Source organism: Passer montanus, unplaced genomic scaffold (genome assembly GCF_014805655.1).
Source record: "Passer montanus isolate IOZ18808 unplaced genomic scaffold, ASM1480565v1 scaffold1, whole genome shotgun sequence".
NCBI lineage: Eukaryota > Metazoa > Chordata > Aves > Passeriformes > Passeridae > Passer > Passer montanus.
Window position 1 is genome coordinate 27,124,104 of NW_024356504.1, and position 26,447 is coordinate 27,150,550.

The 26,447-nt window shown below is 42.6% G+C and overlaps 1 protein-coding gene across 1 annotated transcript in view; it reads left to right on the forward strand.

Moving 5' to 3' along the window:
- The first annotated feature begins 6 nt into the window (after positions 1–6).
- The window catches only part of RIF1 (replication timing regulatory factor 1), a 28,927-nt gene continuing 2,486 nt past the window's right edge, over positions 7–26,447 (forward strand). Inside the window, exons 1-29 of the mRNA XM_039698759.1 lie at positions 7–153; positions 1,196–1,277; positions 2,030–2,126; positions 3,522–3,652; positions 4,090–4,184; positions 6,346–6,535; positions 7,218–7,310; positions 7,394–7,532; positions 8,479–8,630; positions 9,714–9,831; positions 10,868–11,038; positions 11,266–11,376; positions 11,617–11,679; positions 12,329–12,429; positions 13,486–13,572; positions 15,433–15,506; positions 15,597–15,777; positions 17,368–17,475; positions 17,708–17,857; positions 18,443–18,542; positions 19,181–19,445; positions 20,450–20,492; positions 20,789–20,991; positions 21,139–21,238; positions 21,579–21,722; positions 22,077–22,219; positions 22,892–22,981; positions 23,059–23,113; positions 23,713–26,325. Coding sequence (XP_039554693.1) covers positions 32–153; positions 1,196–1,277; positions 2,030–2,126; positions 3,522–3,652; positions 4,090–4,184; positions 6,346–6,535; positions 7,218–7,310; positions 7,394–7,532; positions 8,479–8,630; positions 9,714–9,831; positions 10,868–11,038; positions 11,266–11,376; positions 11,617–11,679; positions 12,329–12,429; positions 13,486–13,572; positions 15,433–15,506; positions 15,597–15,777; positions 17,368–17,475; positions 17,708–17,857; positions 18,443–18,542; positions 19,181–19,445; positions 20,450–20,492; positions 20,789–20,991; positions 21,139–21,238; positions 21,579–21,722; positions 22,077–22,219; positions 22,892–22,981; positions 23,059–23,113; positions 23,713–26,325 — 6,021 coding nt within the window. The 5' untranslated portion in view covers positions 7–31. The remainder of the gene's footprint in view (positions 154–1,195; positions 1,278–2,029; positions 2,127–3,521; positions 3,653–4,089; positions 4,185–6,345; positions 6,536–7,217; positions 7,311–7,393; positions 7,533–8,478; positions 8,631–9,713; positions 9,832–10,867; positions 11,039–11,265; positions 11,377–11,616; positions 11,680–12,328; positions 12,430–13,485; positions 13,573–15,432; positions 15,507–15,596; positions 15,778–17,367; positions 17,476–17,707; positions 17,858–18,442; positions 18,543–19,180; positions 19,446–20,449; positions 20,493–20,788; positions 20,992–21,138; positions 21,239–21,578; positions 21,723–22,076; positions 22,220–22,891; positions 22,982–23,058; positions 23,114–23,712; positions 26,326–26,447) is intronic.

Below are 26,447 nucleotides of genomic sequence, written 5' to 3' on the forward strand. Positions count from 1 at the left end.
GCTGGCGGGAGGCGGCGGCGGCGCCATCGCCATGAGCGCTCCCGGCCCCGAGCCCGAGCCCGCCGCCGGCTCCAGCCTCGGCCCGCTGCTCCGCACCCTGGAGGACCCCGCCGCGCCGCCGGGAGAGCTGACGGACGCGCACCTCACCATCGTGGGGAGAGCGCGGGGCACACGCGGGGCTGGGGGCAGGGAGAGGAGGAGGAGGGAGCGGGGGGGGGAGGGAGGGAGGAGTGAGGGGAGGAAGAGGAGGGAGGGAGGAAGGAGCGCATCCTCGCGGGGTGTGCGCATCGCCGAGCCTCCCACCCCCGGCTGCGTGAGGAACGTTGGGAAACAACAACTTTATTGTCATGGCAAAGCTTTGCGAATGGAAGGGTGAAGTTTTAAGTGGAGTTTCTCGGGGTTTTGCCTCGTTTTCCTTGCGTTTCTTTCTGGAGCCCCATCCAGATGCGGGTTGTGCCTTTGCCCGCATCTCTCCGATTTTACCACGTGCGAAGGCACGATCTCTTTATCTCGCTGTCTCCCTTCGGTTCTGCAGTGAATTTTAAACTGTAGCCACTCACACAGCAGATTTTAAAGGTTTATATAAATAACTGGCAGCAAAAAAAAACCCTCCTGATGTAAGTATTAAGCAGCAACATTCAGGTTTCTCAGGAAATCAGGTTTCCCAGGTTGTCCCTGGATGACTGAGCTCAGCACGGTTTGGGTTTTGCAGTGGGAAGCTGATGATTAACCTTTCATGGGATAATCCCCGCTTTCCTGCAGGGATGCTCCTCACACATGTGCAGAGTCATCCTTGCTGCCTGTCAGACCAGGATTTTCCTGCATTCTGGAGCTGCTCGTCAGGAAGGTGCTTTTTCAGCTCCTGTATTTCTGCCTTCTCTAATTTGCAGCAAGTCATTTAAAGTTTGCATGCTAAATTTTGATGTTTTTATAGGAGCTGACTGAAAAAATGAGAGCCCTTAATGTTTTGATGACTGCTCTTTAGGCAGAAAATGATTCATTACTCACTTTGAGCTGTAACACAGGATTTTGCTGCTGGGTCACACCTTGTGCTGGCATTTTTACTCTTTAGCTCCTTCAGTGTTTTGTTGATTTCCTTCAGGAAAATACCCTGCTGTGTGTCAGAACTTGAAAGTTAAGTTAGTTACAAGGTATTTAAACTGTAAATATTGTTTGTTTTCCCTCCTGCTCCCGGCAGTCGCTTGAGTGGTGAAGGAGGCAAGGCGTTCACTGCAAATTTCAGGAAACACTTCCCCCAACTCTGCAAGGTGTTCAAGGTATGGTTCTTCCATTCAGCTCTCTTACATTTCGGTGAACAAAGATATATTTTGGTGGGCAAGGTCAGTGGGCGTAGAAGGACTCAAATTTCAGTTCATTTATAGAGTCACAGAATCATTAAGGTTGGAAACAACCTCTGAGTCATGGAATCCAGCCTTTAATGGGAATGCAGGGTAGTGGCAGAGCAGGAAAGGGGTTTTTTGGCAAAATAGATCTTTGTTGTGATGAGGAATTACTGCAGAAATAACCAAAATGCTGAGTCTTGGATGTGTTCAGGCAGCATCCCACAGTCTAATCTAATCTTCCAGCCAGGAGAGATAGTGTGTTGTGGCTGCCTTAGAAACATTGCAGAATTCAGAATATGCAGAACATGTCAGGGATTTTTAAGGAGGAATGTAAAGGTTGTTCTTAGCCATTTTTTCCTTCTGTTTTAGAAGCCTGAAAACAATTGGAGAGTCAAGTGAGAGAACAACATACACAGCCAAAGTGAAAGACTTGGGATGTTTGGGATTTATTTCATTAAAGATGTTTTTATTACAGAGAGCAAAAATGCCTTCAGCATCTCACATTGTTTTATTGATTTGGTGTATGCAGAATTCATAGAGGGTTTCCAGCCTGGGTGGATTTTTCACCAGATGTTTGCTTTTTCCACTTCCCACCAGTGCTGGCATTCAGACAATGAACTCCATATTTCTCAGTTACTTTTCTAACCTGAGATTCTGTGGATTTGGGTTGTTTTTTTTTTTTCCAGGCACACATTTCCAGTCCAAACTTGGAGCTCAGTAATGCAGCATTGCAGGCCTTGGGCTTCTGCACTTTTAATTCAAATAACACAGCTGAATTATCTGGTAAGCAAACCAACTGTGGCTATAAATATATACATCAGAGCTCTTTCTTTATGTTTTTCATGGCATTTGTTTTCATTTTGACCAGGTTCTGTCTGTAATGTGAGCAGTGTGATCAGTTCATTAATTGCATCTTGTGCACAAGTGTGGTGGTGATTTTTCATGCTGTTACACTAATTCTGTTTTACTAACTTCTAGTCTCATTAAATGCTTTGGTAGCAATTCATTGTATGGAATTAGTGATCAGAAAGAGATATTCTTGTGGGAGAAGAGTGAAGAACCTATTTGTAGGATTTGGGAGTGCACAGTAGAGCTTTTCCACGTTTTCCAGCTTTTTCTCAGAGATTTCTTTGTTCCATCAAATCATGGAGTGGTTTGAGTTGGAGGAGACCTTCAAAGGTCATCTAGTCCAGCCCCAACTATTTCAAATTAATCCAAAATCTTACAACCTGCATTCCTAGGAAGTGCTGAATCCCTTTCACAAAAGGTTTTGTTTTTGAGAACTTGAGGCTTTGCCTCAAGGTAAAAGCACAGGATTTTGGTAACAGTGGAGAGGGCAGTTTTCCTGTTTGAAATTGGTTCTTTTGGTTCTTCTCCTCCATTTCTGCAGTGTCTTCTGCTTTCCTGTTGTACAAAATTCCCCCTGTTTCCTGTGAGAAGGAGGCCATTTCTAATAATTGTCTCTGTGGTATCTTTCTTTCCTCTCATTTTCTCTAACCAGTTGATAAATGACAATTTTATTACAGAATGTCAGGCTCCAGGAATCACAAAGCCCTGGAAACAATGGGGAGTTGAAAAGGAAGGGAGGACAAGCAGCTCCTGTACCTTTGGGTGTACTTTTGGTTGGGGGAGAGGAGTGAAAGTGTCCTTCCATTTCTCTGACTGTGAGAGCATTCACCCACAAAGTGCAGATTTGCAATAAATCAGACTTTTTACCCTTGAATTTTAAAGGAGCACATGATTTCTCTATCTGTGTTCTTAGTTGGATCTACGTCCTGTATTAACCTTATTTTTTATGTAATGAGCTACAGTTTTACCACCTTGAGTAACAAAAAGCTCTAAAATAAATTTGTGTCAAGTTATGACCAAAGTGCTGCTAAATTCAATTAAAATCCAAGAAATTTTGAATAATGAAATACTTCATCTTTAGCTCAGGTGTATTTAACTGAAGTTGTCTTCTAATTGTATGGATTCTTATAAAGGTAATACAGATGAGCTGCATTATTAGTATTTGTATATTAATGCATTTCTGGCTACTTTAGTGGGAGAGAAACTGCTCCAGAGTGATGTTTAAGGCAATAAATAATGGGGACTTGCAGCTGAATGGCTTCTGGGCAGATGTAAGTGAGCAGAATGACCTGGAATGTGTTGAAGAGGGTTTGGTGTGCTCTCTTTCAGCCACTGAAATGCAGGAGCTGCTGGCAGCAGTGAACAGCGTTGCTGTGAAATCCTCAGACAAGAACACTCGCACTCGGGCACTTTGGGTCATCTCCAAGCAGGCCTTTCCTCCAGAAGTGGTTAAAAAGGAGGTGAGTTTCTTCACTCTTCTTTTCTGGCCTCATTCCTCACAGGGAGGAGGCTTCAGGTATTGGTAAAAAGAAGGTGAGTTTCTTCATTTCTCGTTTTGGTGCTGTCTTTCCCTGGGGAGAGGAGGCAAATTGTTTCTCTCCACTCAGTAGCTTTTGAATCTGAAGGTTATTTCCCATCAAATCTGACAGCCAGGTATCAATTCGTGGCAAACCTGAGCCAGAAATTACTGCTTTCCTTGAGGGGAAAGCTGCAATGTGAGCAGTTCTATCAGGAAGCAATGAAATATCACAGGGGAGAAAAATTACAAATATTCCAGCTTAAAACAGCACCTGGCATAATCCAGGCACAATCCTGGAGAATGAAATGTCACAATTCCATCTCCTGCTGGAATTATTTGTATCCAAGTGCTCACTGTGATGTTCTCTTGTTTCCTTAGGTGTCCAGTATTCTCTCTACCCTGGAAGCAATCCTGACTAAAGGAGAAGTTCAGTCTGTTGTGGTTGAATATGAAGCACTTAATGTCATTATACGGTGAGTGCTCTGCAATGTTCCATTGCCAGCCTTCATTTAAGGGGGGAACTCTTTATAAAAAACCCAAGTGGCACTAAATGTACTGAAGAAAAAAACCTCCAAAGCTCCTTGAGTTGTTTATTCTGTTGAGGATTGTTTTCCTCCAGTGCTGCCCTGATTTTCACTGGGCTGGAGGTGATTGCTGAGTGCTGTGGGTGGGATTTGGGATGGCAAAGGTGTTGATAACACCAGGGCTGTTTTAGTTCTGGCTGAGCAGAGTTTGCTCTAAGTCAAGGACAAGGGGACACAGGAGCTGGGAGAGGACACAGCTGATCCCAACTGACCAGGGGATATTCCATGGAATTGTGCCCAGGATGAGCTGGGGAGCTCTGGGCTGTGCACCACTTGTTTAGTGTATTATAATTATTTAAAATATTACCTTAATAATGATGTCATCATTCTGATGCAGAGATTAGACAATATTGCTGTCATTTTCAGTGGCTCTTTAGGAATTACTTCCCACCTCTCACCTGTGCTTCCCAAGTCATGTTCTTACATTTTGTTTCCAGAACCTGCCTGCTTGAGAAATTCTCTGCCATTATTTGGGCGTTTATTTAAAAATACCTTGTTTAGAAATATCCCCTTGGCAACACATTTTGGTGCAATGTTTCCCATAACACTGTTGAAATTCCTGTCTAATTCCAAAAGTGACTTTTTAGGGCCATCACTGTGAGTATGTTCTGGTCAGCAGAACTGAAATACTCAAATTTTACCTTTACTTAGTGCTGATTTAATTTCTGTATTAGTAAATACATTGAGCTTGTATCTTCACTCTTTTTTAAGTTTTCTCTTAAACTTTTGGCATCTGGTTTGAGCTGCAAATCTATTTTAAACAGTTCTTTTAAACAGTTCTTGTCCTCTGGCATTAATAAAATGACTTGAAGGGCAGAACTTTTCCTTAGTGCAGCAAATTCTTCATGAAATGTAGGGATGGGGATTTGACTTCCTGAGAAAAAGGGGGAGACTTGACAAAACCCCAGGATTTCCAGATTCAGGCTAACTTGAATATATGTCAGATATTCCCATTTCTGCACGTTTTTTGGTGTGGGTGGGATGGTAGAAATGTGTGCAGTTTTGTCATGCTGTGCTATTTTGGGAACAAGAGGGTAAAATCAGAGCTCTGAGCAGGTCAGTATTCATGGAGTCTGTCCAGACCTGGCTTGGGATTTGTGCAGGAGCTGCTGGGAGTTGTTGCCAGCTGTGTGGGAGCTGCCTGGGCTCCTGGGAACTCCCAGGAATGGTTCATGGCCAGACTTTCCTTGGGCATTGTGCATTTCTGCCAGGCTCTCAGCTCCTGTGCCCAAATAGAAAGCACAGCTCTCAGGTCAGACTGTTGTGCTTTTGGGGAGGTTTATCTGAAATAACACTTGAACTTTGCTGTTTTAATATAATCTCAAAATACAACTGATTAAAAAATATTGGGATGGTTTCCTGTAAATCCTGGATTGAATCAGAGCATTTATTGATGATACAAAGATAACTTGAGTGCCTGAGCTGCTGTTGGAGATCTGTAATCCCTATTTCTTTGGGTTTCTTTTTTTTTTTTTGGATCCAGCTTAATAGAGCAAGCTCCAGCCCAGATGGGAGAACGTTTTTTGGTGTGGGTGGGATGGTAGAAATGTGTGCAGTTTTGTCATGCTGTGCTATTTTGGGAACAGGAGGGTAAAATCAGAGCTCTGAGCAGGTCAGTGTTCATGGAGTCTGTCCAGACCTGGCTTGGGGTTTGTGCAGGAGCTGCTGGGAGTTGTTGCCAGCTGTGTGGGAGCTGCCTGGGCTCCTGGGAACTCCCAGGAATGGTTCATGGCCAGACTTTCCTTGGGCATTGTGCATTCCTGCCAGGCTCTCAGCTCCCGTGCCCAAACTGTTGTGGTCAAATAGAAAGCACAGCTCTTAGGTCAGACTGTTGTGCTTTTGGGGAGGTTTATCTGAAATAACACTTGAACTTTGCTGTTTTAATATAATCTCAAAATACAACTGATTAAAAACATTGGGATGGTTTCCTGTAAATCCTGGATTGAATTAGAGCATTTATTGATGATACAAAGATAACTTGAGTGCCTGAGCTGCTGTTGGAGATCTGTAATCCCTATTTCTTTGGGTCTCTTATTTTTTTTGGATCCAGCTTAATAGAGCAAGCTCCAGCCCAGATGGGAGAAGAGGCTGTGAGGTGGGCCAAGCTGATCATCCCCCTGGTTGTCCACTCAGCCCACAAAGTGCAGTTAAGAGGTGCCACTGCCCTGGAGATGGGAATGCCACTGCTCCTGCAGAAGCAGCAGGAGGTGGCAGCTGTCACCGAGCACCTCATGACCACAGTGAGTGACACTGCTGGGCCTCTGCTCAGCAGGAGCCCCTAATTCCATTTCCTGTGCATTGCCTGCAACTTCTTGGTGCCAGTGGTTGTAATGGGAAAAAAAAAGGATGGGAATGTAAATACAGGAAAAGCAGAGGATGCTCAGCATTTTCCATGTCCTTTAAGAGTCCCCATCCTGTGCTGCAGCAGTCCCTTGGTGTCTTTGATGAAGCTTTTCATGTTCCCTTCCACTTCCAGGACATATTTTGCCTAATTTTTTCCTGAAAAACCCAAACCCCAGCCAAACAAGGTGGTGTTTGGGGTCAGGACATGTTTTGACTTTAGGGCTGGAAGAAATGCAAATATTTGAAGACATGAATTTTGCTTGGTTGGTTGCCACTGTCAGAGTAAGAGCCATAAATTTCAAATGAAAAGAGAATCAGATGGTAGCAGAATTAACTCCCTCTGATGTGGAAACATCAGAAATGCTGCTCCACTTCCTCATGGCACCACAACATGTGGATTTTGCTAAGCAGAACAAACTCATGCTTAGTTTATATATATGTATTTAATTGTAAAAAATATATTTGCATCATCTCAAATCTTGTCTGTTGGTTGTGTCCCCAGACACTGATATCAGTGTTTGGTTTTGGGAATATTTTAAATCCATTTCTTGTAGAAATTCTGTTTCTTTCTGTCTGCAGAAATTAATTTCCGAACTTCAGAAATTGTTTTCTTCAAAAAACGAGACCTTCGTGTTAAAGCTGTGGCCCCTGTTTGTCAGATTGCTTGGAAAGGTAAGCAGAAAAGGAGTAAACCTTTAGCAGAGGAGTTCTGAGCAGCAGAAATCCCTTTTAATGGTGAATGTCTCCCTGCTCAGACTCTGCACCGCAGTGGCAGCTTCATCAACTCCCTGCTGCAGCTGGAGGAGCTGGGCTTCCGCAGCGGCTCCCCCGTGGTGAAGAAAATTGCCTTCATTGCATGGAAGAGCCTCATTGATAACTTTGCTCTAAATCCAGGTAGGGCTAAAAAAAATACTGAGCCTGATTTGTTTTAATGCAAGTCACAGCTGGAAAAGTATACTGCAATATATACTTTAATACATAAATGTGTTTTAATGCATAACTGGAAAAATAATCTGTTAGTGGTTAATACATTATTTGTATTCCACTGGATATCCACATAATGGTGCAGAAAAAGTCATTTTCTGTGTGCATAGCTAAAATTCAAGTTTTTGTTGGTTTTTTTTTTCTTGTTTTCTTTTCTTTTGAGGCAAGGGGATAGTTTGATCATTTGTTCTATCCGAATTTTTCTGCTGGGAATGCTAGAAATAGAATATTTTTAGTAAATTGTGTTTTGTAGTGCTATAAATGATCCAGACAGTAGTGAAATGAGAATAATACATTCTGTATATTTTATTTTGGATGGTGTGGTCTAACTGGAGAAAGGCAACACTTCAGGATTCCAGAGGTGTTAAAAAAAAAGTTGTTTTAAAGGTGTAACCTGGATCTGGACAAGTTTTTAGTCTACCTTGTGTCAAAACACAATATTTTTTACCTTGATTGTGCTTCTCTATGTTCTGAAGAGAAAACTCAGTGTTTGATTTTCCTGTCCCTGGAGCAGATGGGACCTGACAGAGCAAGCAAGAGGGAATTTTTTCTGTTTATTTCAGAATCCCAAAATGGGTCAGGTTGGGTCCAACCTCCCTTCTCAAGTCGGAATGCAGAAAATTTAATTTCAGTCTTTGTATTGAAAAGAAATACTTGATTTTTGTGGAGTTCTAAGCAATAATTGGAGCAGTAAGAGAATTTGAAAGCTTGGTGTGGTTGAGTTTTGCAAATTACTGTTAATTGAATTTGAAGCTAAAAGATATTGGGGAACAAACCCATAATGGTTTAATCAAATTTTGCTGAGGTGTGGTTCAATAATGTGTGTTGTTCAAAATGCACTTTTTGGATCCCCCAGACATCCTGTGCAGTGCCAAGAGGCTGAAGCTGCTGATGCAGCCCCTGAGCTCCATCCACGTGAGGACAGAGGCTCTGGCCCTGACCAAGCTGGAGGTCTGGTGGTATTTGCTGATGAGACTGGGGCCTCACCTGCCCTCTAACTTTGAACAGGTAACTCAGGAGACAGGAATCCTGATCCCTGTGCAGCAGAGTGGAAAATATTCCTGCTTCATCCCTTTCTGCTTTGTTATTGAGATCAAACTCCCTCAAGGAACCAGTTTGTCCTGGTGTGTGGCTTACAGATTGTGTAGAAGGGATATTAAGCTTGGTGTGGTTGAGTTTTGCAAATTACTGTTAATTGAATTTGAAGCTAAAAGATATTGGGGAACAAACCCATAATGGTTTAATCAAATTTTGCTGAGGTGTGGTTCAATAATGTGTGTTGTTCAAAATGCACTTTTTGGATCCCCCAGACATCCTGTGCAGTGCCAAGAGGCTGAAGCTGCTGATGCAGCCCCTGAGCTCCATCCACGTGAGGACAGAGGCTCTGGCCCTGACCAAGCTGGAGGTCTGGTGGTATTTGCTGATGAGACTGGGGCCTCACCTGCCCTCTAACTTTGAACAGGTAACTCAGGAGACAGGAATCCTGATCCCTGTGCAGCAGAGTGGAAAATATTCCTGCTTCATCCCTTTCTGCTTTGTTATTGAGATCAAACTCCCTCAAGGAACCAATGTGGTGTGTGGCTTACAGGTTGTGTAGAAGGGATATCTGGGACTCACAGCCCCAAAATATTGGAGAGTCTTTGGGAATGTCCTGAGAGCATCTCTGAAAATCTGCCCTGAGTGCACTCATGGCTTATAAATATGTTAAATAGAGGCTCTCTTCTCTCACTAAGGAAGTGTGGGCTTGGAAAAGGCTGCCATGGGAAAACTGCTGAAAAGACCAAAAATATGTAGGAAGATAGAAAAATGATGCAGGTGTTCCATTTCTAGTCACACTGTAAGTGGAATGGACCTGTTTCAATACCTGAATTTAATTAAATTAATCTTCAACATGGGAGTAAAGAGAGGGAAAAGTGTGTTCTTAGGATTATTAAAATATACTGCACCACCAGGAATTTGTGTTTGATTAGACGTTCTAATTCATTCTAAATACCCAGCAACTTGATTTGTGAGCAGCAGCCCAGTCTGTGCTGATGGAAATGAGTTTTTTGTTTTGCACGTGTTGTAGCTGTTGCTGGGATCCCTTTTCAGGTTTGTGTCCCACTAATCCAAAGTACCCTGAGTGTGGATCCTGCTGCTGCATTCCCAGGAACGCCCTCACGGCCAAACAACCCCAGCCTGGCCTCAGCACCCCCTGGGCAGAAACCAGGTACTGAAACATCAACCTGTGGGAATTTCCAGCTCCACTGCACGTGCACAGACTCATCTCTTCTGTTTGTCATGTTCTGCTTTTCCATTTATAATTCTTGGGATTTTTCTGCGGGATTTATTTGGGGGAAAGTGAGGTTCTTGCAGTTATTTAAAGTTTCAAAAGTTGTGCCAGTCACAGTTTGAGGACCAGTTTTAATGGCCTGAATTGTGTTCTCTGTTGCAAGGGAGCTCTGGTTTGAAATCTTATTTTTTCATCTGTTTATATGTGCCCTTTTATTTCTGGAGCATTTTTAGTTTCTGCCTGAATAGTAGAGAACCTTGGAATGGTTTGGGTTGGAAGGACCTTAAAGCTCATCCAGGGACACCTTCCACTATCCCAGGCCCTGGCCAGCCTGCCTTGGGCACTCCCAGGTGTGGGCACCCCACCCTGCCAGCCAGGAATTCCTACCCAATATCCCACCAAACCCTACCCAGGAATGATGATCCATCAGGGATTTTATACTTTAACCACATGTGAAACCACCTCTATTTGAGCTTTATATCTAAATATCCAATAAGGAACTCCTGGTTTTCCTTCCCTTCCTGGAAGCCTGGCATCCATGGCTTGTGCCATTCTGCTCTGCTGTAATGGGGGACCCTGAATTTGGGGAGTTTCCTGTTTTCCCTTCTTAAAAAAGTTCATCTTAGTCCTGTGAGATCACAGCTGAGTTGGTCAAAATATTTTGCCAACATTAAATTTGTGTTCAGGTGAGTTTCCAATGGAAACTGTTCTGTAGCAGCAGATTTCAGTGTTCAGTGGCTGTGTAACCACAGCTTCCATGGAGATTTGTATGGCCCAAATAACATTTGGTGTCCCAGAATTCACAATTTTGGGGCAGATACCTAAAACGGTGGGAAAAATATGGCTGTGATAGCAAAGCCCAGTAATGTGAGAGCCCTGGCTGTCAGAGGTGCCTTTCAGGCAGCAGCACTCCCCGATTTGTCCTTCTGCCTGGAATTTCTGTGCCATTGCTGATTGCTGTGCCCTCCCTCAGGTGCTGTGCTGTTTGTGAGCCCGGGCACACCCAGGATGGCCCTGAGCAGCAGCTCACCAGGACAGCTCTTCCCCTCCATCCAGCTGCTGGCCTTTGAAATGCTGCTCCACTTCCTCATGGGACCGCAAGTCGTGGACTTTGCTAAGCAGAACAAACTCGTGCTTAGCTTAGGTATATGAGTTTTATGTTTCTATTTAATCGTAAAAAATGTATTTGTGCCACCTCAAATTTTATCTGTTAAAAATTTAAATCATTTCATTCTAAGTCTTGTCAGTTGTAAGATACCTTTGTGTTAAAAATGCTGTAAATACACAAATACTTGATTATTTTTTAAGGCTTGTTTTCCCAGTAAGCTGCAAAGTAACAGGTTTATGGAATGTGTTTTTTTGTTCTTGTAGAGCCTCTCCAGTACCCACTGATCAGTAGCCCTTCTTTTTTTTGTAAGCATGCCAGCACTCTGATAAATGCTGTTCAGGATGGCTTTATTGCAATTGGAAAAGAAGTTCCTGGTAAGAATTCAGTGGTGAAAATTAAACATTTTCTGGGAAATCAAGTGGGGAAGGGAAACATAAGAAATCAACCCTTTGTGTGATGTCCTGACGTTATAGAAAGTTGAATTGGTCTCAGTTGCATTGAAATTTGAGTTTTGATTTAAACCCAAACCTGCCCTTTACCACAGTTTGTATTTTAGCTGCAGTTTTGTTGAGTATTTTTATTGCAAACTGAATAAAACCATTGTTACCTTGCAGATTGTTTGCTGAATGTTATCTGGAAGGACATAAATGGATATGTAAAAACAGCAATTGAAGCAGGTAAAAAGGGTCATTTTCTTTAATTTGGCATTGCTCACCAGTCAGAGGTGGTTTATTTTTAAACTAGACCAGAAGTTGTTGATTGTTCATTGCTTGGGTTTAGTCTGAATCAATAACTCTGTTCTATTCTAAAACAATTTCAAAAGAAAAACAGCCCCTCCTCGAGTCTTTAGCATTGAGGAATGGAGACAAAAATTAAAAGTTTTTGACTCCTTTTTTCTATATAGAAATTCTTTTCCGTAGTAAAATGTGGAGTCTGCAGATGTATACAAATTGTTTCCTATTTTAAAAATGTCCTTTATCCAAGGAAAGTCCAGAATATGCTTAATAATGCCAACTTTTTATTGAAAATCAATCAGAGCAGGAAGAAGCATTCTTTGGATGAATACAAAATTCCACAACTTCAATGTATCAAAATTCAAATCCTGAATGAAACTAAGGTGTTTCCATTTCCTAATTCACCCGGAAGGATTTTTATTTAAACTCGGAAATTTCATTTCTGGTAGGAGCAGAACTGGTACCTGAATCTCTGCAGGAGTTGGTACATTTTTACAAATTCCCACTGAATTTTTTTTGGCTTTTGCACTAAAAATCTGAATGATGCTCAGAGTGACCATTCTGCTCTGAGTGGAAATGTTCTTTATTGCAGGGAATAAGAAAGAGAAGCAAGGCTCAGAAATCCTGACCATGTTGCTGCAGGCCTTAAAAAACACTGTGAGATCCAATGCTCTGCCCGTGCAGAAAGTCCTGGTGAGTCCCTGCAAAGCCTGTCCAGGAGCACAGCAGGACTGGGTGCATGGCTCTGCTGTGCTGCAAAAAACAGCTTGGACACCACCTTGATGGAATTTTTTTGTTGTTTTTAGCTGAAGGGAATTGTTTCAGCTTTGCTTTTTTGGGGGGAGATATTTTTGTAAATTTTTTTGTATTTTTTTGTAATTTTTTTTTTATTTTTTGTAATTTTCTGGGGTTTTTTTGTAATTTTTTTTTGATTTTTGGAATTTTGTGGGGTTTTTTGTATTTGCTTTTTGGGGGGGAGATATTTTTGTAAATTTTTTTTTGTATTTTTTTGTATTTTTTGTAATTTTCTGGGGGTTTTTTGTAAATTTTTTTGGGGATTTTTGTAATTTTATGGGGGTTTTTTGTAAATTTTTTTGCATTTTTGGAATTTTGTGGGGTTTTTTGTAAATTTTTTTGAGGTTTTTTGTATTTTTGTGAGGTTTATTTGAGTTTTTTTGTATTTTTTTGTATTTTTTGGGGCGTTGATTTTTTTTTGTGTGGGTTTTGTATTTTTTGTGTTATTTGCATTTTTTGAGTTATATCTGCATTTTTAAAATTATATTTGCAATTTTAAAACTATATTTGTATTTTATTTCTATTTTTTGTATTTTATTTGTGTTTTTGTATTTTATTTGGTTTTTTTGTATTTTATTTGGTTTTTTTTTTGTATTTTATTTGTATTTTTTGTTTTTTATTTGAATTTTTTTATTTTATTTGTATTTTTTGTATTTTATTTGTGTTTTTGTATTTTACTTGGTTTTTTTGGTATTTTATTTGTATTTTTTGGTTTTTTATTTGAATTTTTTTATTTTATTTGTATTTTTTGTATTTTATTTGTATTTTTGTATTATATTTGTATTTATTTTATTTGCAATTTTTGTATTATATGTGCATTTTTAAAATTATACTTTCAATTCAAAAATTATATTTGTATGTTTTTTGTATTTTATTTGTATTATATGTTGCTTAAAAGATTTAAACTCTCAGAAAAATATATTTAAATGTAATTTTTTCTCTTCCACTACTTAGTCTCTCATTGATATCACTGTCAAGGAGTTGCCTCCAAAAGTATTGGGCTCCCCATCTTATCAGGTTGCTGACATGGATCTTTTAAATGTAAGTCTGAATTAATTCTGGGACTTCATTAGTGCTGAAAGGTTTGGAGAAGTCAGATTATTTCATGTTGCAGAGTGCAGGCTTTGTTTGCAGGCCTCACTAATTTAACTGTGTCTAATTAATGAAATTAGGGCTGATATTCATTAGTGAATTTCGTGTTCTGTGTGCTGCATCAGAATCAGATTATTTCATGTTGCAGAGTGCAGGCTTTGTTTGCAGGCCTCACTAATTGAACTGTGTCTAATTAATGAAATTACTGCCCAAAAAGGGCTGATATTTATTAGTGAATTTCATATTCTGCATCAGAAGGGGGGACAGGTAAGAAAACATTCAGACAATAATCACAAAAAACTGTGAAAAAAGGCTGAAATGCAGCTGAATTTTGGTGGTTTTTGTTTAGGGAGGAGCAGACTCAGTAGGAAGGAGTGTGCTCCTCACTGAAGTTTTAATTAGCAGCTATTAAATACATTTTATTAAGTGCTCTCAGCATTAGCAAACCTGAATTATTTGTGGTGGATTTGAGCAGAAGCTGCCCAAAAGATCAATTGCTGTGACCTGGAAATGAGCAAATCCCAGATCTGGCAGCATCTTGGGTTTCCAGTTTTCCCTCTCCTTTTTGTGTCAGAGTGTTAGAATTGACAATTTTGGACAACTTTGAATAATTGTGCATCCTGGCTAATAGTAATAATAGTGAATTTCTGGCTAATAATGATAATTGTGATTTTTTTTGGCTAATAGTAATAATAATTGTGAATTTCTGGCTATAGTAACAATAATAGTGAATTTCTGGCTATAGTAATAATTGTGGATTTCTGGCTAATAGTAATGATAATAATTGTGGATTTCTGGTTAATAGTAATCATAATAATAGTGCATTTGTGGCTAATAATGATAATAGTGCATTTCTGGCTAATAATAGTGAATTTCTGGTTAATAATAATAGTGAATTTCTGGCTATAGTAATAATTATAATTGTGAATTTCTGGCTAATAGTAATGATAATAATTGTGGATTTCTGGTTAATAGTAATCATAATAATAGTGCATTTGTGGCTAATAATGATAATAGTGCATTTCTGGCTAATAATAGTGAATTTCAGGTTAATAATAATAATAGTGAATTTCTGGCTAATTGTAATAATAATAGTAGTGAATTTCTGCCTAATAGTTATAATAATAGTAGTGGATTTCTGGCTAATAGTAATAATAACAGTAGTGAGTTTCTGGCTAATAATGATCATAATGGTAGTGAATTTCTGGCTAATCATCATCATAATAGCAGTGAATTTCTGGCTAATAATGATAATAGTAATTGTACATTTCTGACTGATAATGATAATAATAATTGTGAATTTCTAGCTAATAATGATAATAATAATAGTGAATTTCTGGCTAATAATGATAATATTAATTGTGAATTTCTGGCTAATAAGGATAATAGTGAATTTCTGGCTAATAGTAATAATAACAGTAGTGAGTTTCTGGCTAATAATTATGATAGTAATTGTGAATTTCTGGCTAATAATGATAATAATAACTGTACATTTCTGGCTAATAATGATAATATTAATTTTGAATTTCTGGCTAATAAGGATAATAGTGAATTTCTGGCTAATAGTAATAATAATAATTGTGCATTTCTGGCTAATAGTAATAATAATAATAATTATGCTTTTCTGGCTAATAGTAATAATAATAATTGTGCATTTCTGGCTAATAATAATAATTGTGAATTTTTGGCTAATAGTAATAATAGTGAATTTGTGGCTCAGAGTTCAATGCAATGCAGAAACACTTGTGGGAGTGAGGCAGCCACTTCAGTGCTCAGTGCTGCTTTACCCTTTTCCATCTCTGTTCCAAGGGAACTCCAGCTCTGTTCCTGCTCCAGCTGCCTTTCCACAACAACCTCTTGGAACGCTGTGTGACAGACGAGAGGTACCCCTGGCAAACACCCCCCATTCCCCTGTCCCCTGTCCCCCCAGCTGGGAGGCAGGCCAGCCCGAGCTGTGGCGTTTCCCTCCGCAGGTTCTTTGGGATGCTGGAGGCTCTGGTGGGCTGTGCCCTGTGCGGGCCCAGCTCCGCCCTGGCCTTCAGCGACTCCGTGCTCGGCGTCATCGACCGCAGTGCGGGCCAGCTGGGCAGCAAGGAGCACCTCTGGAGGATGTGGAGCATTGTTGTGCATCCCCTCACCGACTGGATTAATCAGGTGATGCACTCCTTACTCCCTGAACTTGGCTCTCTTCCCCACACCCCCTCAGGGGAGCTTTGCTGGGCATTTATCTGAAGTTTTTAAGGAATTCCATCTCTTGGAATTAGCTAGTTTGGCATAATCCTGCTGGTGAAAACCATGGGAAGGTTCCCCCCAGGAAATACTAACTTTTAAATGCCATGGGTTGGTTTTCTTGGTGTGAAAATCAAATAAATCCCAGATTGGGATGTTCAGATTGGACATCTTTAGTGTAATAAAAGCCTTATAAATTATAATATTTAAGAGATTTAGCACCTTATTTACTAGAAAAAAGTTGATTATAATGTAGGCATTGCTGAATTAATTAATCCTCATTAATCATTAGATCTAAAAATCATACAGTTTATGAAGAAAGTTTTAGGTGCTGTGACTGTTTGCAGCAGCATGGGCACAGGGAATGGCTTCCCACTGCCAGGGGCAGGGATGGATGGGATACTGGGAATTGGGAATTCCTGCTGGGAGGGTGGGGAGGGGCTGGGCTGGAATTCTGGAGGAGCTGGGAGAATTTCCCTGAAATCTGTACTATTTATTGACCAGCACATGTAAAATTCAGTGTCCAGCAAGTAAAATGTCCATGAAGATGATTCCTGCTTTGAGTTTTGGTCTCCAGATTTTCAGAGTGCTCAGTGAGGGAATGCTGTGGCTAAGTCAGAGCCTGATCCCAAGCTGGAGCAACAAGGACTGACTTAAAAATCAATTGCAGCCTCATTAACAACAGCCTGATTAACAACCATTTCCTTGTGGTCCTTGGCTGTGGGACCTCTTTGCCTTTCCAAGCCTTGAACAGCCCTGGAAGTGCCCAAAGCCAGGCTGGAGCAGCCTGGCAGGGTGGGAGGTGTGGGGTGAGATCAGTGGGGTTGGAATGAGATCAGTTTTAAGGTCCTTTTCAAACCAACCCATCCCAGGATTCTCTGGGATCATCAGTTACTGCAGCTGGAAGAAGTGAGGAACACCCCAGACCTTTCCTAGATTGGTTTTTTGGGATGTATTTTGGCTTTTAGAAACAGAGTTTTGTACCCTTTGCTAGCAGGATCCTCCTGAGCTCTTGGGAGAGCAGAATATCTGATTTCAAACTGTATTTATCACAGTGAATCAGGAGCAGCCTTATTTGTCAGCCCAGTTTTGCAGCTTCAGCTTTGCTAAACATAATTTAGCAGACCTCTTTTAAATTAGACACAAAAACGTGTTGTAAACTCCAATGTGGTGATTTCTGTGGAGTGGTCTGGGTGAGACTTGAAGCTTTAAGAATTCTTTTTGCTGACAGGATTTGGTAGAAAATGAAAAAAGGGAATAAAAATAAGTATAAAGCTTAAATATTTAAATGTCCCAGTTTGAGACAAAATTTGGGAGGCGACTTCCCCAAGGGGTCTCTTCTGAAAAAGCAGATTTTAGCAGCTCTTCTCCCAGAAGATAATCTGGGAGATAATGGGGTTTGGGAGATAATCTGCTTGGAGAAGAGTGGAAAAAACTGTTTATTTAACAAGCAAAGTATTCACAAGTCTGAGGAAATGAATCATGTTAAACCATAAAACTCTTTTCTTGTTGCAGAATAACGAGGTGAACCAGGGGGATGCCCTGGAGCACAACTTCAGTGCTGTGTACAGTGCTTTGTTGCTGCCAGTATCCCACATTTTCCCCACTCAGGGATTCCCACAGGTAACAGCAGATTAATCAAATTAATTCAAAACGTGGGGTTTATAAAATCTCTGAACTCTCAGAGCCGATTTTGGGTTCAATCAGCTGGGTTTTGGGTTCAGTGCAACACCATGGATTCAAAACCCTAAACCTCCGATTTAAATCTAAGTTTTGACAGCAGAAGAAAGCACAAAGGAAGTTTTTCTCTGTGCACAGATGTTGAAGTTTACCCAGTTTTCCTCTCTCTTTCCAGGCAAGTCTGAAGTCCTTGCTGCGCTCCTGGTCTGAGCTGTACCGAGCCTTTGCTCGCTGTGCTGCTCTGGTGGCAACAGCAGAAGAAAACCTGTGCTGTGAGGAGCTTTGTGCCAAGATCATGGCTGGGCTAGAAGGTGAAACTCCAGTAGTGAGTATAAAACTGATCATTTAGCAGATCTCTTTTTAATTCACCTGAGAACGTGTGGTGTAAATTCTGATGTGATTTCTGCAGTGTGGAATGGCTTGGGTGAGGTTTGAAGCTTTAAGAATTCTTTTTGCTGACAGGAGTTGGTAGAGAAGGGAAAAAAGGGAGTGAAAATAAGTATAAAGTCTAAATATTCAAATAGTTAAGCAGATTTTAGATTTGTCTTCTAATTAATAAGAATGATTAATGAGTGTCATTGTGGTGGTAAATGGGATTTGTCTAGATGAAATGTGTTTATAAATACCACAAACACAGGCACTGAAGTTAGGAAGGAGAACATGGACTCATCAGCCTTGAACACTAAAATTTAAGGGTTTTACTCCTAAAGCTGTATAAAAAAGGAAGATTTTAAAAGTATCAGTAGTTTTGTTACCTAATTTGCCTGTTCCCAAACTCACACCACAAGGGGAGGGGGATGGTTGGTTTCTGTTTCTCCTGGTAGATTTCTCATTTTGCTACTTGAATTTTTTTTTTTTCTGATTGATTTTTCTTTTTGCTGACTGATTTTTGTTTCTGTTTCCTCCTCAGGTGTTTTCCATGCTGGAAGGTCTCACCCACCTTGTGTCAGTCATGGTTGACTGCATCAACTTTGCACCCTATGGCACTAAATTCCAGCCCAAAAACAGATGTAAGGAAATACTTTAATTTTGGGTTTTCTATTTGTGGCTTCAAGAGTTGGTTAAAAATTAGAGTTTAACAGAAGACAAAGGGTCATTGTTTATAAAATGTTCTTTGGTTTGTTTCCTATTCCCATTTAAACTCTTAAAGCTGAAGAAATAATTTCCAAAAAAAGCATAATTCAGTAAAAAAGTAGTTAAAATTGACCTGTCCCATGGGAATTTGTTAAAATATTAAAATGCAGTGTTGGGCTGCTGAAGGAATGAAATGCTTTAATTGGAAATGTTGATGAGGAAGAGCATAATGTAAACTTGATTTCCAGATAAATAAATTAATAAAAAATTCTATTTCTCCTTCCCTCCTGTTCACTGTTCCAGAATTTGTGTATCAGGTGCCATCTGAGTTTATTTTAAAGTAGGCATTAAAACCTTAAATGCGGAGTCTGAGCAGCCAGAAGTATGAATAAGAATAGAAATCAGATAAATTTATGCATGTGTTTAAGTTGTTAAAGCAGTTTTTAAGCTATTTATCTGTAGATCTGGTTTGGGAATCAAAGTTCTGCCTCTCATGCAGACTCAATGCTCAGCTGTCTTTTTACGTCGGTTAAGGAAAAAAAATGCAATTTTTAATGGAACTTTTGAACCCCAGCTCCCCAGACACCCACAGACTGGGCCAAGAAGAAGAAGGAGCCCCTTGGCAAGCTGAGCTCTCTGTTCAGGCTGCTGCTGCTGCTGCTGGACTCCTTCCACGAGCTGAGCTGCCGGGAGCAGCAGGCGGAGGCGCTGCAGGCGCTGGGCACCGCGCTGCTGGCCGCCCTGCAGGCCGTCATCAGCCACATCTCGCTGCCCTCCCTCCTGGGCACCACCCTGGCCACCTTCTCCAAGCCCTTGGCGCTGTTCTATGAGAAAAACAAGTCAGTGTTTGAAGGGAGGGCTGGGGAACTCGGGGTGGAGCTCAGGGTCTGCGGGGCGCGAGGAGAGGTCCGTGTTTCAAATGTCGCGGTGTGACTCTCGTGGCATCTCTGCAAGGCTCAAGAGTTTATTTTCCATCTGCTGTTTCCACCTTGCCCTGCAGGGAAGATGTTTATTGATAAAAATAAATACATTCTTTTAGGAAAAAGTAAAATTTTTTTGCCTTAATATTTTTAGGAAGTTAATGGTAGTTGCTTGATGTACACTGAAATCCCGGAAGTTCTGAAGCGGAAGGAAACACTGGGAAAAACTTTGCCTGCTGCTTTTTTCCTGAGTATTGTTTTCCCTGCATTTATTCATAAAAATGGAAAAGATTGTTTTCTGAGCATCATTTTTTTTCAAAGTTTTTTTGCTGAAAAAGGAGAAGCTGGATAAATATTTTTGAAGTAAGACATGTGGAAGCAAATAAAATTTAGAAACCTCTTCAGCTTGGAGGTCACAGGCTTATAAAACAAGTTAAAAAGTGCAGTTTGCTCACATTTTTCTGGCTAATTGTACCTAAGGATTTTTTCTACATGGAATATATTTATTTATATGGAATTGTTTAGTTTATGGAATTCAGGTACTTCAGGTTTTTAATGCCAATGTTTCTGCTTTTAATACAAATATTTATGGGGCCTGGGAAGTTGTTTAAGGAGAGCGTTAGAGTGCAATTAGAAGTTAATTTATAAGAAAAGCTTTTATTTTAAATTTGTACTGATTACCACTGACTTTTCCATTAATTCCTCCTGAAGTCAGCATATCAGCATCCATGAAATTCAAAGGATGATCTGGGAAACTCCATCAGGAAGTTATTTAATCCCCAACTGAGGCTCATTTCACAAAATGATTCCATCAAGTTACTCACTAAACAAGTGTGTAGTGCTGGAGTTTATTGTCTGTTAAATTTTTATGCTTGGGATAAATGAGACAGCAAAATAGAAATGAATTTTATTTGTTTTGGCAGGCTCCCTGAGGTACCCAAAGTCTACAGCAATCTGAGCAACAAGGTAAATTTACTGCAGAAATCACTGGGCTTGGGGGAGATGTGGAACAGCAGAGTTCTGAAATTTCTTCTGTATTAAAACAAAATAACAAAAATGTGGTGAGGGTAGAGATTTAATTTTTAAATTATTTTAAACTTAAATTTTAAATTCTAGAAGTGAGGAGCACTCAGCTCTGGGATTTGAATGTGATGTGACATTTCACGCTGTAAATGTAAAGTTGAAAATGAATTTATAATTGAAATATTTCAGATTCTAGTTGAAAACTTCCATTAAAAGCGCTGTGTTTTGTTCCCCCTGAGCTGGAGAAGCTGCTGGCAGAGATCCTGCAGTGCCTGCAGTGCCACTGCCCGGGCTCCTGTGACTCTGAGCTGCTGCAGCAGCTGAGCCCCGTGCTGTGCGTGGCCTTCCAGCACAGGAACAAGCAGATCCGCCAGCAGAGCGCCCAGCTCTGGAACTGCACCTTTGCCAAGGCCTCCTCCCTCAGCTACCCACAGCAGCTCAAGTAAGAAACAGGATTTTATTACTGGCATCCTCACAGGGAGGGCTCAAAGGGGTGCTGTGGCATTCTGATTCCCTGTGTGAGCTGGGGATGTTTTATTGCCAGCTGCTGCTAATCTAAAATTACTTTTTATTTTTTGTTGTTGAGCAGGTCTGTGTTAAGCCAAGCCAAAAAGAAAATCCCTCTGCTGCTGCCTGGTTTTGAGAGCATTGAGGTGTCTGAGGAGTGCAGTGGGCCCTTCTCTGACATGGTAAATGTTTTGTTGGGATTTCATGGGAATTGTTCAGCAGGGAGTGAAAGGGCAGCTGGGATTTTTAATCTCATTGACCTGCAGTGGTTTCATGTTTGGGATGATAAACTGTGCTGGGTTAACACTGTCAAAAGACTCAGCTGGTTTTTGCCATTTCCTGCATTGTAAATTTTGAGTTCTAGGAACTAACTTGAAATAATTAATTTTTAAGTTGTTCTCTACATAGTTCAGAGGAAATTGGTGAATGTGGGCTGGTTTTATTCTAGAAGTTAACACGGGGTGGGTTTGTGAGCTTGGAGTTCCTTCCCACAGTGCATTGAGTGTGGTTTTGTCTGAACAGATGGAGAATTCCCAGCTGGATGCAAAGATCAGTGGAATGGAGGTGAAGGTGGGCCAGAAACGAGATTCAATGTTGGCCCAGACAAGTGAACCCAAAAGTGATGGCAAAGACAAGCCCAGCAACCTGCAGGCAACACCTGCAAAGGTAGAGTGCTCCCAGAGAGGGGTCCTGGAGTCAAATCCAGGAGCTGCAGGACAAAATCAGGGATTTGGGGAGGCTGAAATGTTTTCCTTTGCAGCCTGGGCTGCCCAGCAGAGTCAGAGTTAATATTCCTGTCAGAATTCTCTGCTGAGGTTTGGGAGGGGTCAGGCTGGGTGGGAGGGGGGCAGGAAGGAGCCTCAGTCCTCACTCTGTGGAAACTGTGACAGATTTGGGTTTTGGTGGGCTTTGGGGTTGGCAGATCCCTCACAGAGATAGCTCATGCCTTTCAGAAATTCCTGATTTTCAGTTCCTGTCTTGTTCCTAACCCAGGATTTGGGGTTTTTTATCTTTCTGCAGTTAAAACTAGAATTTTCATCTCCTAAGACAACAAAGGAGACGCTTCTGGAAGAGGAGAAATCTGTTGATTTTGTGTTTATTCCTCCGGAAACAAAACCAAGAATATTGACAGAACATCAGAAAGAAGTGCTTAGGTCAAAGAGGTCTGTCATTTATTGTTTTAAACTTTATGTGAAATATCATCCTCGAGTAGCTGAGCTTGACTTGACTTCAGTTCCTGTTCTCACACCACCACAGGTCATTGAGCCTTGTTCTTCCATACAAGTTATGAAGTTTAAAGCTAAGAGAGTTCCTTGCTTTGCTGTTTTAAAGCAACCAAATTATTCTAGCAATGGCATTTCCTCTTTTGATTAAATACACTCTCTCTAGTCTGTTTGGAGTTTGGGGATTTGCAATTCACATTTTTACTTGGGGGCTGGCATGCAGTGTGAAATAAAAGATGTCATTTTTCATAAATCATGGAAATGAAAGGTTTAGGTAAAACAAACTTAGGATTTCTTGAGTCAGCAGCACGTCAGGAGTTAGGAGATTCCCAAGACTCATCTCAACTGCAGAAGAATCTTTAGAATGATCTCTTCTAATGTGAGAAAATAAAATTGGTGTGTTTTATGTGCCTGGGCAGCAGAAGCAGTGTGAGCAGGACTTGAGACAGGAACTCCTCTGGGTTGTGGTGAATTCTTTGCAGAGTGGGATCCCAATCACAGCTTTTATTCCCCAAAAATGAAGATTTAATGGATCTGATAAGAATGGCCTTGAAATCAGGAGATAATAAATTCCAGAGAAGGGTCTGACTCCCGTTGCTGGTGTTGTTCCAGAGCTGATATTCCTGCCATGTACAACAACTTGGATGCTTCCCAGGACACCACCTCATTTTCCCAGTACAGCCAGAGCCAGGAAGATTCTTTGTGAGTAGATTTGCCCAGTTGAGGTCATTTAAGGGTTGTCTTTGGCAGCAACACTGATTTCAGTAATTCTCTTCTAGGGAAATGCCACCTCCAGTAGAAAATGCCAAAGAAGACACTGCAGACCAACCTCAGGTAATTTCCCATTGTCTGATGGTGACTAAAATCAGTTTCTGCCAAAAATGAGAGGTTTTGTGATTTGTTTTCCATTCTCAACACCAAGTGAGAGAAAATTTAACACCACTGCAGTGCTGTGCTCTGCTTTATGTAATTTATTCATTTAGGATTAATTAGAATATCATTTAGACCAAATCACTGGGTATTTGATGTCAGAATGGGAGGATTTATGTGAGCAGTTTCTGATCACCCATGTGCCTGTGCTGCCACAGTATTTTACTGGGGTAAAGACTGTAAATCCTGAATTCCTTTTGGGGAGGACTTGCCTGAGCAGCTGCTGTGCTGACTGTAGTGCCAGTCAGACCAGTGAAATACAGCAGAACTCCAAGCATTGTTAGAGTTCTTTGTTTTGGGATTAAATGTTTTTTTAGAAGTGTCTTTTATGATTATCAAAACACAGACAATAAATCATTTGGTGGTTAGAAAAACCCTGTGGGTGTGTTGTTTTCTATTGCTCCAGGACTGCAGTTGACTGTTGTATTATATTCATAGGACAAGTACAACTGTTCCATTTGATTCCTGGTACAAACCTTTTGCTGTTGATGTTCTTGGGACAGGAGGAAAACGTGGGGAGTGAAGGATGTCACCCAGAGGAGAGCCCAGCCCGCACTGGTGAGGGGGAGGCCAAAGAGGAGACAGCTGAGATGGTCCCAGAGGAGACAGCAGAGATGATCCCCGAGGAAGCATCCACTGGAGAGGGGCTGGAGACAAGTGCAGTGTCAGCAGCTCCCCAGGAGGCCCCAGCAGGGAAGGAGGACACCTCAGATGTCACCAACAGCTCAGCCTCCAGTGACATCATCTCTGGCACGCCCCAGCCCGTGAGCCGGCGCCAGTCCTTCATCACCCTGGAGAAATTCGGGGCTGCAGAGAGCAGGCCCTTCAGCCCAGCCCCTCTGAGCTCTGTGCCAGAGCTGCCTGGGAGTGCCCCTGAGGCAGCCACACAGGAAAGCAGCAGTGACAGCAAGGCTGGTGCTAGAGCAGAGAAATCTGCAGAGGAGGATAAAAACCCTCCAAAAGCCGAGCCCGCCGCGGGGGCTGTGGTCACCCGCAGGGTGACGCGCCGGCAGAGCAGGATGGAGCTGCAGGGCAGTAAATCCAAGCTGCAGGGCAGGTCAGAGGAGACCCTGGCCCCTGACAGCCTGGAGAGCAGTGCTGAGCCCAGCTCTGCAGTGGAGGATGTGGAGCACATCCTGCTGAGCCACTCCCAGGCGCTGCTCTCCACGGAGGCAGACATCCAGAAAGCCGAGGATGCCATCGCAGAAATGGAGAAGGCCCAGGGGCTGGACATGGACTCGAAGGAAAACACTCCCCCCGAGAGCAGCAGCTGCTGTGAGCAGGCCCCAGGGGAGGACAGCCAGGTGCCTCAGGGGCCCCCCCAGCAGAAGCAGCTGCGGCGTTCCTCCAGGAGACGCTCAGAGGCCGTGGAGAGCTCCTCGGGCAGCCAGGAGAAGGAGGATGGGCTCCCAAAGAGAGACAGGAGGAAAGAGGAGGAGAAAGCTGGGCAGAAGAAGCTCTCCCAGGGGAAGGGTGACGGATCCCAAAAGCAGAAAGGAATTGCTGGGAAAACCACAGAGAACACAAAAGAGAGCAGCCAGCCTGAGAGAGTGGCAGAGGACTGGAGCTCCAAGGACTCCCCTGCCTGCAGGGGCCTGGAGCAGGAGGGCAGCAGGGCTGCCAGGAGGGCAGAGGATGCCCCCAGGGCAGAGGGGGAAGCTCAGGGCAGCCTCAGCACAGCAGGGCAGAAGGTGGAGCGCCCACGGTACCACACCAGGAGATCTTCCCAGGGGTTGCTGTCCAGCATAGAGAACTCTGAGGCTGACAGCTCTGAGGGCAAGGAGGAGAGCACCAAGAAGAAAAAAACTGTGAAAGTCAGGAGCAGAAGCAACTCTCTTGAGGGGAAATTGAAAGAGGGACAGGCAGGGAGCCGGAGCCTTGAGGCATCTGCCCAGGAAAATGAAACCAAGACTCCACTGGAGGCCAGTAAAGGTGAGCCTGAGGTTGGCACGGGTGCTGCAGTGCCAGCTGAGCCAGCTGGCCTGGAAAAGCAGGAAATCCCTGCAGCTGCTGGAGAAGCTGTGGGCTCAGGCAGCTCTGAGCATGCAGGTGCTCTGCAGGACAGCAGCGTGGAGCAGAACAAGGGTGATGCATCCATGGAGGCACTGGGCAGCCCCTGTGAGTCTGAGCAGCCAGAGGAGAGCAAACAGGAGGAGAAGCCAAGCAGCACAGGGGACATTGCAGCAAATGTTCCAGATGCTGAGCTGTCCTCTCTGCAAAGCCCTGAGTGTCAGAACAAGAGGAGCAAAAGGGTGAAAAAAATCAAGAGCTGTGATTGCTGCTTCAAAAAGCCAAAGCAGCAGGTGACTGAGTCAAAACAGGAGAAAGCTCCTGAGCTGGAGGAGCCTGAGAGCACCCCAGTTCAGGCTCCTGGGAATGTCTCTGGTCACTCAGATTTGGAGGAGAGCTTGGCCCTGGCTCCGTGTGGAATGAGCACTCCATTGCACCCTCCCAGTGAACCCAGCACCTTCAGCTTGGAAAGGCAGGAAATGGATGTGGAAAACCTGCAGGGAAGCAGTGTGGGGGTGGAGGAGGAGAATCCAGAGCCTCCACAGGGTTCAGCAGCTGAAACCACAGAGTCCATGGAGGAAATAAAGGAACCTGCTGAGCAGAAGGAGGAAGCAGAGCAGGTTCTGCCTGAGAGTGTTCCTGAAGAGCCCAGGGAGAGCTGCCTGGACTCAGGGGACCAAGGGGAGGAACCAGCAGCTGCAGAAAAGGAGGAAATAAATGAAAATGGACAAGTGGAGGAGGTGCCTGAGGAGCTGAATGTGGACAGCAAACCTGAGGAAGAAGAGGTGAAGGAGCTAGAAGGAAATCAGGAGGATAAAGGAGAAGCTGAGAACTCTGCTGGAGAAACTTGTGCTGTTCCAGATCAAGAGATGAAGGAGGAAGTGGTGGAAACTGAGATCAAAGTGCCTGAAGACGTGGCCTTGGCAGATCAGAGTGTGGACTCCCCTCTGAAGGTGGAGGGGGATCCCTCAGTGCAGGTGGCTGAGAGCCCCACCAGCCTCCAGGCCCGCTGCACGTGGTCTCCCTCAGCCTCCCCATCCACCAGCATCCTCAAGAGAGGCGTCAAGAGGAGCCAGGAGGATGATTCCCTGTCACCTGCCAATAAGGTATTCCCTGGCAATTGTGTGCTACTCGCTGCAAAGCTGGGATGAGGAACTGAAATCATCCCAAATCTGTTGAATTACTGGTTTCTGTTGTGAATGGTCTTACAGAAGTGGTGAGGTTTGGG